Genomic DNA, 13,106 nt, shown 5'->3' with positions numbered 1-13,106 from the left:
CTTTCGGTGGATGTCTCTACATGTAACGGGGAGACTAAGAAACAGGGCCGGCTCCCGCTTTCAAGAGGCCTCTTTTCTTTTTCTTCTTCCCCATTGAGCTCTGCCCACAGAAATCAATCGAGCAATTCTAGACTTTGCCTGTGATGGCTGCGCAGCAGCATGCCCGCCCTCAAACAAAAAGTAGCAGCGAAGAGTAGAGTTCATTCATTCTCTGGCATTTTCGGGTGGGGAAGAAGCGTTTCTTAAGGGTCTAAACATTAAAAAGTGCCCGTCTGCATGCAAGACAGTGAAGTACGAGGCTTCTGTATGCAAGACGCTGGATTCGGGCTGGGAGGAGGCCTACAGATGAAGAACTCCAAAATCCGTGGTATTGCAATTCCTTTACTAGGCCAGCCAAAAGAGCACATTCCCCACCCACACATCTTTTTGGAGGGGGTGATACGTTGGTTGGCTTAATACAGTCAATACACTAATAATGGATTTTGGAATTTTCCTTATGGCCAACACGACTACCTTTGCTTTTTGATACATGCACTTTGATCTTCTGTCGGGGGGACGGGGGACGGGGGGGCGTCATTTTAAAATGGAGTCTCTTATATGAACCCGGAAGTCACCCATAGAGACAATTCTAATTTTTCTTATCTCTGTGCTCTATGCTCCCTCCTTCCCATCGTCTGCAGTCACGTTGTCGTACGCGAAGAGAGAAATCGTTTATACCACGTGACAGCGGACGGCGAAGGCGCTTTTTTCCTCCATATATTTTCCCTCTCCCGTCGGGGGTTGTCTCACGTGACCAACACGTAGCCTATCACGGAATGGAGCGCTTCCGCCACGGTGGCCCGGGGGGCTCAGTTTGTTTCCAAGGAAACCTCTCCGCTGACGCCTGCGGTGGATGGGCTCAAGTTGTGCCGTTCCGCGGAGAGCTCCGCCTCGTCAGGTGAAGTCCGAGGAGGGGATTCTGGAAGCGAAGCGAGTCTTGCCTTCGCTTATTGTCAGTTCCCGGGGCAGACGGGCAGCGGCCTCGTCCGGTGGCTCCTCCGGCAACGGGAGGGGAGGGCGGCCCATGTCACCTCGCGGGCTGCTGGTGATTGATGGGGCTGGCGGGGGAGTTCCCCGCAGCTCGAGCAGCGCTCCCTGCTTCGCGGTTCCTGAGGGAATCCTGACGTATGAACCCTTCTGCTTCATACGTCCCTGAGCCGAACCCCCGGTGGCACCAGTCACGCAGCTAGGTACCGATTTGCCAAAAGAACCGGGGTTGGATGCAATCATAAACCAGGGTTGAAAGCCACCAGGAATGGCTTGGCCCAGAGTAAGGGGAGTTTGGGCAAAACACGTCTCCCAATCCTAAAGTCAGACTTGAGACCCAGTAGCACGATGGTGTCCACCGTGCCTGGAGGGCAGGGCAAGCTAATGGGAGATAGGTAGAACCAGGTGCAATAGGGTATGAGCACCAAGACGCATTTCCACTTCATTGACCCCGTGGGTTTCTCCTCTTGCGCAAATCCATTCTGCACAAAGGGAAACAGGCAAGTGACTTGATTAAGATCCTATGTGCAAAGCAGATGATGGTGTGTATGTGGGTGGGGGGTGGAGGGATTGTCTGATCCATGCCAGAACACAGAAAACCACTCCTTTGAACCCACTTTTTTATTTCTGCTCCAGAACAAGCCCTTTTTGCACAAAGGCAAACTGAGGCTAGGTTTAAAGCAGAGATGGGGAACTTGTGGCCCTCCAGATGTTGTTGGACTGCCATTCCGATCATCCCTCACCATTGGCTATGCTCCACTCTTGAAAAGAAACCACCCTGTTTAGGATTTAGCTAAATTATAAGTGAACTAGAATTAGAGGGGGAAAGCCAAGTTTGCAGCTGACATCAAATAGTACTACTACTAGTAGTAGTAATAATAGCAATAACAACAACATTTGATTGCTTGAAGGAGCTTAAGCTGATGTACATTTTTTTAATTCTCACAACAACCCTGTGAAGTAGAATAGGCTGCAAGACAGTGATAGCCCCAAGGTCACCCAGTGAGCTTCATGGCTGAGTGGGGATTTGAATCCAGGCCTCCTGAGTACTAGACCAACACTCTAACCACTCTGTCACACTGGCTGTCACTAAGGATAGTAAAATCCCAAGTAGACTGTGAAGAGCTCTGAAAGAATATCTCCAGACTGAATGGGCAGAAGAACATCAGATGAAATTCAGTCTGAGCCTAACCATACTTATTCAGAAATAAGCCCCACTGGGTTCTATGAAACATACTCTTTAGTAAGTGTGTTTACGATTGCAGCCTCTGTAGGTAAGTTCAATGTGTGTTGAAGTCTAAATTAGATGTGATCACTTTGGGAAAAAGAAATTGGGGCTGGGAGGAGATTGTGATCTATTGGATCACAATAGAAAGGTCACTGAAATGTTAAGTCAGTGCAACAGGCAAACTGTTAGGAAAGATTAGGAAAGGAGCAGTACGTAAAATAAATATTTTTTGCTATTATCTAAATGTGGTGTGTGTAGCATAAGTATATGGTGTAAGTTCAGATAACCTCAACTCAAAATCGGTATGGAGTACTGGAAAAAATATAGAAAATGGCGACTAAAATGATCAAGAGGTTGGCGCGATTTCCCTACAAAAACAGCTGAAGTCCTTGAGTCTTTTTCATAAAGAAAATAATACAACTTGTGAACATGCTTGAAATTCATAAAGTTACAAATAGTATAGAAAGAATGAAGAGAATTTTTTCTCTCCTAATATTCAAATGTGAGATCACCCAATGTTGTTTTGCAGTTTGTTCAGGATGAGAAAAGGAAGTATTACTCTGTATGATGTCATATTTAACTTAGGGATTTCGCTACCCCACCATTTGTTGATGGCTATTAGCTTTAAAAGGGAATTGCCAAATTTGTGGAGCATAGATCTGTTAATAGCTCTTAGCCATGATAGTTAATAACTATCATGGCTAAGAGCTATTTGCCTTGTTGTGGCGAAGGGGCTTGCGTAACTCAGTGAAGCCATAAGCTATGCCGTGCAGGGCCACCCAAGACGGACAGGTCATGGCAGAGAGTTCTGACAAAATGTGGTCCACTGGAGAAGGAAATGGCAACCCACTCCAGTATTCTTGCCAAGAAAACCCCATGGAACGTATCACAAGGCTAAAAGAGATGACGCCGGAAGATGAGCCCCTCAGGTCGGAAGGTGTCCAATATGCTACTGGGGAAGAGCAGAGGGTATTTCCAAGTAGCACCAGAAAGAGTGAAGCGGCTGGGCCAAACCCGAAAGGACACTCAGCTGTGGATGTGTCTGGTGGTGAAAAGAAAATCCGATGCTGTAAAGAACAATATTGTTTAGGAACCTGGAATGTCAGATCAATGAATCAAGGTAAGCTGGAGGTGGTCAAACATGAGATGGCAAGATTGAACATCGACATCTTGGGAATCAGCGCACTAAAATGGACAGGCATGGGTGAATTTAATTCAGGTGACCATCATATCTACTATTGTGGGCAAGAATCCCTTAGAAGAAATGGAGTAGCACTCATAGTCAACAAAAGGGTGGGAAAAGCAGTACTGGGGTACAATCTTAAAAATGATAGAATGATCTCAGTACGAATCCAAGGCAAACCATTCAACATCACAGTAATTCAAGTCTATGCCCCAACCACTGAGGCCGAAGAAGCTGAGGTTGATCGGTTCTATGAAGACCTACAACACCTTCTAGAACTAACACCAAAAAAACATGTCCTCTTCATCATAGGGGATTGGAATGCTAAAGTAGGAAGTCAAGAAATCACCGGGATAACAGGCAGGCATGGCCTTGGTGTACAAAATGAAGCAGGACAAAAGCTAATAGAGTTTTGCCAAGAGAACATGCTGATCATAGCAAACACTCTTTTCCAACAGCACAAGAGGCGACTCTACACATGGACGTCACCAGATGGTCAATATCGAAATCAGATTGATTATGTCCTTTGCAGCCAAAGATGGAGAAGCTCCATACAGTCAGTCAAAACAAGACCTGGAGCTGACTGTGGCTCAGATCATGAGCTGCTTCTTGCAAAATTTCGGCTTAAATTGAAGAACGTCGGGAAAACCACTAAACCGTTCAGGTATGACCTAAATCATATCCCTGATGAATATACAGTGGAGGTGAGGAACAGATTTCAGGGATTAGACCTGATAGACAGAGTGCCTGAGGAACTATGGACGGAGGTCCGTAACATTGTTCAGGAGGCAGCAACGAAATCCGTCCCAAAGAAAAAGAAATGCAAGAAAGCCAAGTGGCTGTCTGATGAGGCTTTACAAGTAGCTCACGAAAGAAGGGAAGCGAAAAGCAAGGGAGAAAGGGGAAGATATACCCAACTGAATGCAGAGTTCCAGAGAATAGCAAGGAGAGACAAGAAGGCCTTCTTAAATGAACAATGCAAAGAAATCGAGGAAAACAACAGAATGGGAAAGACTAGAGATCTCTTCAAGAAAATCGGAGATCTCAAGGGAACGTTTTGTGCAAAGACGGGCATGATAAAGGACAAAGAAGGCAGGGACCTAACAGAAGCAGATGAGATTAAGAAGAGGTGGCAAGAATACACAGAAGAGCTATACAGGAAAGATCTGAATGTCCCTGATAGCCATGATAGTGTGGTCACTGAACTTGAGCCGGACATCCTAGAGAGTGAAGTCAAGTGGGCCTTAGGAAGCATTAGTAACAACAAAGCTAGCGGAGATGACAGTATTCCAGCCGAGCTATTTAAAATCCTAAAAGATGATGCTGTTAAAGTGCTGCATTCAATATGCCAACAAATCTGGAACACTCAACAGTGGCCACAAGACTGGAAAAGGTCAGTTTACATTCCAATTCCAAAGAAGGGCAACGCCAAAGAGTGTTCAAACTACCGCACCATTGCGCTCATTTCACATGCCAGCAAGGTGATGCTCAAAATCCTACAAGCTAGGCTTCAGCAGTATGCGAACCGAGAACTACCGGAAGTACAAGCTGGGTTTCGAAGAGGCAGAGGAACTAGAGATCAAATCGCCAACATTCGCTGCATCATGGAGAAAGCAAGAGAATTCCAGAAAAACGTCTATTTCTGCTTCATTGACTACGCTAAAGCCTTTGATTGTGTGGATCACAACAAACTGTGGCAAATTCTTAAAGTGATGGGAGTACCAGACCACCTTACCTGTCTCCTGAGAAACCTGTACGAGGGTCAAGAAGCAACAGTAAGAACCAGACATGAAACAACCGATTGGTTCAAAATTGGGAAAGGAGTACGACAAGGCTGCATATTGTCACCCTGCTTATTTAACTTATATGCAGAGTACATCATGAGAAATGCCGGGTTGGATGAATCAGAGGTCGGAATTAAGATTGCTGGGAGAATTATCAACAACCTCCGATATGCAGACGATACCACCCTAATGGCAGAAAGCGAAGAGGATCTAAAGAGCCTCTTGTTGAGGGTGAAAGAGGAGAGTGCAAAAGCTGGTTTGAAACTCAACATTAAAAAAACTAAGATCATGGCATCTGGTCCCATCACTTCCTGGCATATAGAAGGGGAAGAAATGGAAGCAGTGACAGATTTTACTTTCTTGGGCTCCAAGATCACTGCAGCCGGTGACTGTAGCCATGAAATTAAAAGACGCTTGCTCCTTGGGAGGAAAGCTATGGCCAACCTAGACAGCATAGTAAGAAGCAGAGACATCACCTTGCCGACAAAGGTCCGTCTAATCAAAGCTATGGTTTTCCCAGTAGTAACGTATGGCTGTGAGAGCTGGACTATAAGGAAGGCTGAGCGCCGAAGAATTGATGCTTTCGAACTGTGGTGCTGGAGAAGACTCTTACGAGTCCCCTGGACTGCAAGGAGGTCAAATCAGTCCATCCTAAAGGAAATCAACCCTGAGTGCTCATTGGAAGGACAGATAATGAAGCTGAAGCTCCAGTATTTTGGCCACCTAATGCGAAGAGAAAACTCCCTGGAAAAGACCCTGATGCTGGGAAAGACTGAAGGCAAAAGGAGAAGGGGACGGCAGAGGATGAGATGGCTAGATAGCATCACGGATGCAATGAATATGAACTTGAGCACACTCCGGGAGAGAGTGCAGGACAGGAAGGCCTGGCGTGCTATGGTCCATGGGGTCACGAAGAGTCGGACACGACTGAACGACTGAACAACAACAAATGATAGTTAATGGATTCTGTATCTGAGGGACAAAGAAGAGGAGATGGCCCTCAACTTCATATACTGCTTGTAAGCTCTGTATACTAGATGCATCTGGCTGCTCACTGTGGAGATCAGAATGTTGGACTAGATGGATCTTTGATCTGACCAAGCAAGGCTATTCTTATCACCCATGATTAGCCCTGATCAGATCTACGTACATGTAAGTCTGCTTAGGATTGGGTCTATGCAGTTGGAATTTTCAAAAGCCTTTGATCTTAATAATTTCAGTAGTACTGTTGGGTTTAGTAGAACGACTGGATTCTTGCTTTCAGCTCAAAATATCATTACAGCTTTATAGGCACTGTGCTAAATTTGTAGAAAGAAATACCTGCACAGTGCATAGGAAAATCAGATACATTTTATGAAGAAAACTGAAGTTAATTTTTACAAAAGCCTGAGATTAAAAAAATCTTGCTTTGCTTAGTTGTATGCATTGTCAGTAAAGCAATTCAATATTATTTCTTGTACCCTTTAAAAAGGCAGATTACACTATGTGTCATGAAAGGTGCCTTTGTAATCTTCTTACCATGTTTTCTAAGACTTTTTTCATGTGCTTACATAACAATATATTTAATTTAATTCTGTGCACTTGTTCCTGTTCTGTATTGTGCTACCAATGTGCTGTGTAGGTATCAGTTGAGCACTCAGATATAGAAATTGGGGGGGGGGGTGTTTTTTATTAAATTTCTTCATCGCCCATCTGGCTGGTCACCCAGCCATGCTGGGTGATGTACAACAGTACAATTTAAAACAGTAAAACAGTTTTGTTCTGGGGAACACCTTGTGTAAGCAGTTGTCATATTGAAAGAGCTTTAAAGTGTCATATTGGGAACTAATCTGGACATTCATCATTTACTTTTTATTTATAAAGCACGTTTTTCCATGGATCCTGAACTGCTTTCAGAAAGTCTTCTGTAGTTCTGTCCATCCATCTGTATTGGCACAGGAACAATTCTTCATTGGCAGGTAAGTGTGCCAATGAATTTATATTTGTAATGAGAGCGGGTGGAATTCAATTATGGGGAGTATTTTAGTAGGGCTGTGCATGGACCCCCTGATCGGACTCGGAGGCCACTTCAGGGCTTCTGAGGCAGACCCAATTCAGCTCGGGCTGATTGGGGGCGGGGGGCTGACTCATTTCAGCCTACAAAGCCGAAGCCGGATTTGGACATACAAATCCCGCTTCAGCCCCCCCGCCCCAACACACCACCCAGCCCCCAGCTCCTTACCTGGGCCCAGGGGAGCCGGTGCTGCCGGCAGGAGCTGCCACTGCCGGTGCCACCAAGGGCGCAAGTACCAGCACTGCTGGGAGAGCTGGCTCCAGGGGAGCCACCGGTGCTGTGGGGGAGCTGCCGCCGCCGCCAGCTCCTAAGCTGTTTGGACATGTGCCAGCAGCCATCTTGTTGTTCTGGAGCGGGGGGGGAGCCATTTTTAAAATGGTGATTCCCTGTATTTCCGGAAATACAGGGAGTCACCATTTTAAAAATGGCCTCCCCTCTCCAGAACAACAAGACACCTGCTGGCATGCATCCATAGGACCCAGGTAAGGAGCTGGGGGCTGGGCAGCGGCAATAGCGGCGGCGTGGTGGCTGGGCTTCTGGATCACACTGAAGTGCTTCAGAGCAACCCACTTCACTTCAGGCTTCTTTGGGCCCCCTCTGCTTTGCCTCGGAGGCGGCCGAAAGCACCCCACTTCAACTCAGAGCTCGGGCTTCTGGCTGAAGCAGTGCACAGCCCTATGTTTAAGTAATTTACTGATCTGTGCAAACATATATGAGAACTGTACAGCTAGAAAGTAACTCGGGAGATATCCAAGTAACACAATGCTATGAAATATGCTGCCTAGACTTAGGGCACAATCCTATAGAGATAGACAAGTGCCCTCGACCTCCCTTGAAGTCGAAGGCAACCGCCTATCCAATGCAGGGCCAAGGCAGCATGGAGGAGAGAATTTCCTCCATGCTGCAGCCGCCCTGCACTTTCTTCCTAATGTGGCATCAGGGAGGGGGTGGGAACAGGGCTCAAGACCACAGAGGAAGCTATCTAAAACTGCTTCCGTGGTCTCCTTCCACCTCCACCCCCAGGAACACCCCATTTTCACCCCTTCGTGCTCCGTGTTACAAGCACAGGCAGGCATGGAAGGGCAGCCACCATGGTTCTCTCTGTCCTCATATAGCTGGGGCAGTTTCCCAGCTATGAGCTCGTAGTGCTGTCTACAAGATCATAGCTGAGAAGCCGAAAAATCCGATCTCCCCCAGATGCTGCCTAGGGAACGTAAGATTGCTCTCATTATATTAAATAAGTTCATAATGATCCAATAATAAGGACCATTTTTGTAGTGTTGGTTGGAGTAAGTGGCTTCTTAGATATAACTAATCTTGTTTGCTTGCTTGCTTGCTTGCTTGCTTATTTATATAGGGCCATCAGCATTCATGGCTCTTTACAAAGTAATTAACAAAAAAAATATTTGCGTGCCAAGGAGCTTTTGTTGACCTCAGTCTCCCCAAACTAGTGCCTTCCAGATGTGTTGGACTGCACCTCCCATCATCCTCAGCCAGCATGACCATGCTGGCTGTGAATGATGGTAATTATAGTCCAACACATCTGGAGGGCACCAGGTTGGGGAAGGCTAGTCTACCCCAAGGATAGAAGCTTGGCTGAGAAGAGTTTTCATTTTAAGGCTGTGGTCCTTCTTGTAATAATTACTTTGCTGCAGCAATTACATTTTGCTTTTTCATTTTAGTGTCTGCTTAGTAATTTCAGTGATTTGGGAGTTTAAACCCAGTTGCTGACTATGGCTCACCAATTTTCAGAAGAAGACTCGGACGAATTGTTTGAAAAGTTCTTGAAAGAGGTACAACTATCTTTTTCTTTAAGTGTATATTTTAAGTGTAATACCACCCTGCCATTGCCCCATTCTAAGGGCTTCCAGAGTGTCCCCATCTCCTAACGTCACCTCAGTCTGGTGTCAGTCGCTAGCTCCATCAAGAGGGTTTCCCAATATGTTTAGCAGCATGTAGCGCAAAGCTGTCCCACTACTGCTCTATTTGCCTTGCCTTGCATGTCAATGTAGATCTTGGCTATCCATTACCAAAATGCTGTATTTTGTGACATGAATCTACACTGCAGAATTTGTGTATTTAATTGTGGGTAAGATCACAACTGTAGTCCATTCAAGTGAATAGGCATAAGCTAGCCTAAATCTGAGTATTTCTGCTCAAGTGGGTTATGGACCAAGCTGCTATTTATGTTCTGAGGGTGTATATGTAAGATGTTACAACACAAATTAGTTATCCTTTATTGCATTCCCTTTTACTGCTGGTCATTGTGAGATCCATGGCTGAGAACAATGAGTCAGTAAAACTCTTCTTAAGTTACCATTTTGTGTTGGATGTTGGGACATTGTTACCAAATGTGCTTCTTCTAAATATGTGTAGAAACTTGTGCACATTCTAAAGACATTCATTGAGACCTGTCTGGTGTAGAGGTTAAAAGTGTCGGGCTCGGACTCAGGAGATCTGAGTTCTAGCCCTCACTTGGCCATGAAACTCACTGAGTGACTTTGGACAGTCATTGACTCTTATCCTAACCTACCTCACAGGGTTGTTGTGAGGTTAAAATGGAGAGGAAGGGAGAAGAATCATGTATGCTGCCTTGGGCTCCTTGGAGGAAAAGGTGGGATATAAATGAAATAAATAAATAATTAAAGCGTCTTTTAACCTTGGCAGTAGTGTGCCTTTGGCAAAGACGGGGAACCCAAATAATCCACACCACACAAACATCTTTAAATAATGGCAAATTTAATAACCACAAGCAAGAATTTAAAATGTACATTCATTACATCGGGGAATGTAACTCAGTAGAGCAATTGTAATTAAAAAACAAGCAAGGAAAATATTGAAAATCTTTAGAGCCTGCAGAGAGAACTGTATTTGAGGGGAAATTAATGCTGATCTCTCAGAGACTGACTCTGCAATTTAAACTAGGCCACAGACACGTGTTGACTGTTCAGCCTGCTAGGTGTGTGGGGTGAGAGGTTAAAGAGGTGAGGATTAGAGAAACCGGGGTCCCTAACACTCTTGGAAACAGAAAATACATTATTGGGGTGAGCTTTAGAAACTGTGGAGGAAAGAAGGGGATTGAAGGAACATACCAGCATATTTTAGCATAAAGCTCTTACTGACAGTAACAAGCCTTGGGAGAGGCATTTCAACCTTTTTGGATAGGGTAAGAAACAACATAAAAATCAGGAAACCACCAAACAATCAGTGGTTGGGGGAAAGGGGTGAGGTGAGGGGAATGGAGTGTGGCCATCTGAGGAACCCAGGAGGGCCAAACTAGGACCTTCAGAGGGCCAAATTTGGCCCCCGGTGTACGTGTGTGTATGTATGATATATATGAGCATATGTGTTTGTATTTAAAGAGAGAAAGAAAGAGCTTGGGAGAGAGAGCAGGTGTGTGTGTGTGTGTACACGCACACAAAGATGTTTGTTGTCTGAGATAGAACAGATACTTATGTATTGCTGTGGCTGGGGTGGGGCCTTGTCCCTCCATGCCTTCTACTCCTAGCCATCTGCTCCTAATTCTTTGGAAATTTGTACCCATATATTTAGTGTACTTCAGGGACATTAATGCAGCCAGCCTATTTATTCATATTAGGGACAAGGAGGGGGAGCTGGGGGTGGTGACGGCCAACAGGAAGCTCTGGCGTGGGCTGGTCCATGAAGTCACAAAGAGTCAGAAGTGACTGACCAAATAAACAGCAATTTCAGTCTTGCACATAAAGTGTGTGGGATGATGACAATGACGTGATACTTCTAACCATGCAGAGTTTCAAGCGTCGTGATCTCGAAAATACTTAATAGTGCACATCATTAATGAGGCAATGTGGTTGATTTAATTATTACTACATGTGAACTTTTAAATGCTGCTATCACTGTGTGTTAACTTACTAATAACAACCATCTGCCTTTATCCAACTGCTTTGTGTACACCATATTTTTCCATATCCATACAGAGTGCCCTTGTTTGTTAAATCAGCATTGGAAGGGTACAGTTAGAAAGTCTTGGAGATTCCTTCCTTTTTTAATATTTCTCTTTATGTTAGTGATCGGGCAATTGATATATCAGAGAACTATAATGGCAATTTTTCTGTAAGTGTTTTCTTCCCCAGCTGTTACTCTACTATTTGAAGTTGACAAGATGGCTCGACATAGAAGGTTTCCAGATCTCAGTCACAACATCTGGGGAGGTTTCAGTTTCTTCAGTTACAATACTCTGAGGAGTATCAGCATCATCCAAGTCCCACTTGCTGAACAGAGGATGCAGTTAGTCACAAAAGAAATAGCAAGTGATAACAGAACATGCATCAGACACCTGTCAATAGCTCCCAACTCGTTGTTTTGGGGCATGGTATTGCATTAATACTTGTGCTTTGCTTCAAAAACCAGAACTTAACTTTGACTCTTTTATTTATAGGCTATACATTAAAATTATATTAAAAAAGAAAATCTATCCTTTCCCTGAATAGTACAATAGCTTGGAAGAGTAAAAATATACACTGTTATTTTATCTTTATCACTTACTGAAGGCCTGCTCCGTATGCTATATTTCGCTACATGGAATGTATAGACCAGCTTTCCCTAACCTGGTGTCCTCCAGATGTTTTGGGCTAAAACTCCCAGCATTCCTGACCATTGGCCATTGTAGCTGGGATTGATGAAAGCTGAACATCTGGAGGGCACCAGGTTGGGGAAGGCTGTCAAGAAAAGGTTTGCAACCTGCATGGAGATCACTATGGCCTGGTTTAGCTGCAAGGCCAGACCATGGTTTGCACTAACCATAGTTTAGACTTCAAACTATGGTTTGTGTTCCAGACATACAGGTAGAGCATGGTTTATGCCAATTCTTTCTTCTCCTTCCTTTCCCGGGAATCCCTGGATGCTGTTCCAAGTATTGGCTTCCAAGGTTGGAGCAACATCCTGAATCATGGATTGTCAGTTTGGGTATAACATAAAAACACAGTTTCAAACCATGGCTTTTGATCCTGGCTTCTCACAAACCACAGTTTGTTATATGGTGTTCATTCAGATTTCACAACAAAGTATGGCTTTGCAAATCATTATTTGGTGTTATATCTGAACCTTCTCAGTGAGTGACAATTGCACATGCAAGTTTTGGGTGTATAGGCAAGTGCTTTTTTGTGTTATCTGTCTTTTTGCAGATGGTTTTGTTGTATTTGTGCTTTTAGAAAGTTTTTGATGGCATTTGTGTATGTTGTTGTGTTTATGAAAGTTATAAGCCACCTTTGGCTCTTTGGTGAGGAAGGGCAGCGTATAAATAAAATTATAAATAAAGAATAAAAATGTGTTGATCTACATGTAGACTGCACACTTTTTCATATACGGAAGTGCTTTCCATGTACAAATATGCAACATGTATTGGCCTTAAACAAATTAAATTGCGATAGCCTTGTAGTACTAAGCAATTTGCCAAATAGGTCCACAAAACCGACTAATTCACAAACTATTTGACTAGCCCACCTTCCCACACATACCTGTTAGCCCAGTCTGCCCCAATCTGGGGCCGTTTAGATGTGTTGGACTGCAACACCCAGCATGCCACAGCCAGCCATCTGGAGGGCACTAGGTTGGGGAAGGCTGTGTTAGCCATTTATGGTGCATGAACAGCCTGAAAGGGCTAAAAAACCCAACCAGCTTTCTTCTAGATTACAGATGCTTTATTTTCCTAAAGTGAATTCTTAGTCAACCCAGGTGAGTAGCTGTTTGTAAGCCTGGCTTTATAGTCCTTACCTATTCACTTCTCTAAAAAAGATAAAGGTCAGGGGATTTTGTTTTTAGGGATCTTGACCTCCGATAGGCACATTTGGATTG

General features: G+C 44.4%; 1 protein-coding gene across 4 annotated transcripts in view; it reads left to right on the top strand.

Moving 5' to 3' along the window:
• Positions 1-782: 782 nt before the first annotated feature.
• CEP162 (centrosomal protein 162) overlaps positions 783-13,106 on the top strand; it is a 76,016-nt gene continuing 63,692 nt past the window's right edge. For 3 of the 4 annotated variants that reach the window (XM_084827020.1, XM_084827019.1, XM_084827021.1), the window contains exons 1-2: positions 7,095-7,179; positions 8,957-9,067. In XM_084827020.1, the coding sequence (XP_084683146.1) occupies positions 9,008-9,067 (60 nt within the window). In that variant the 5' untranslated portion in view covers positions 7,095-7,179; positions 8,957-9,007. Of the gene's footprint in view, positions 938-7,084; positions 7,180-8,956; positions 9,068-13,106 lie in introns of those variants that run through there. The other variant, XM_084827022.1, reaches the window with a different exon arrangement.

This window comes from Heloderma suspectum, chromosome 1, assembly GCF_057233095.1.
Source record: "Heloderma suspectum isolate Gila_16-S chromosome 1, 16-S_ref, whole genome shotgun sequence".
Lineage (NCBI taxonomy): Eukaryota > Metazoa > Chordata > Lepidosauria > Squamata > Helodermatidae > Heloderma > Heloderma suspectum.
This window is presented reverse-complemented; position numbering and strand designations above follow the sequence as displayed.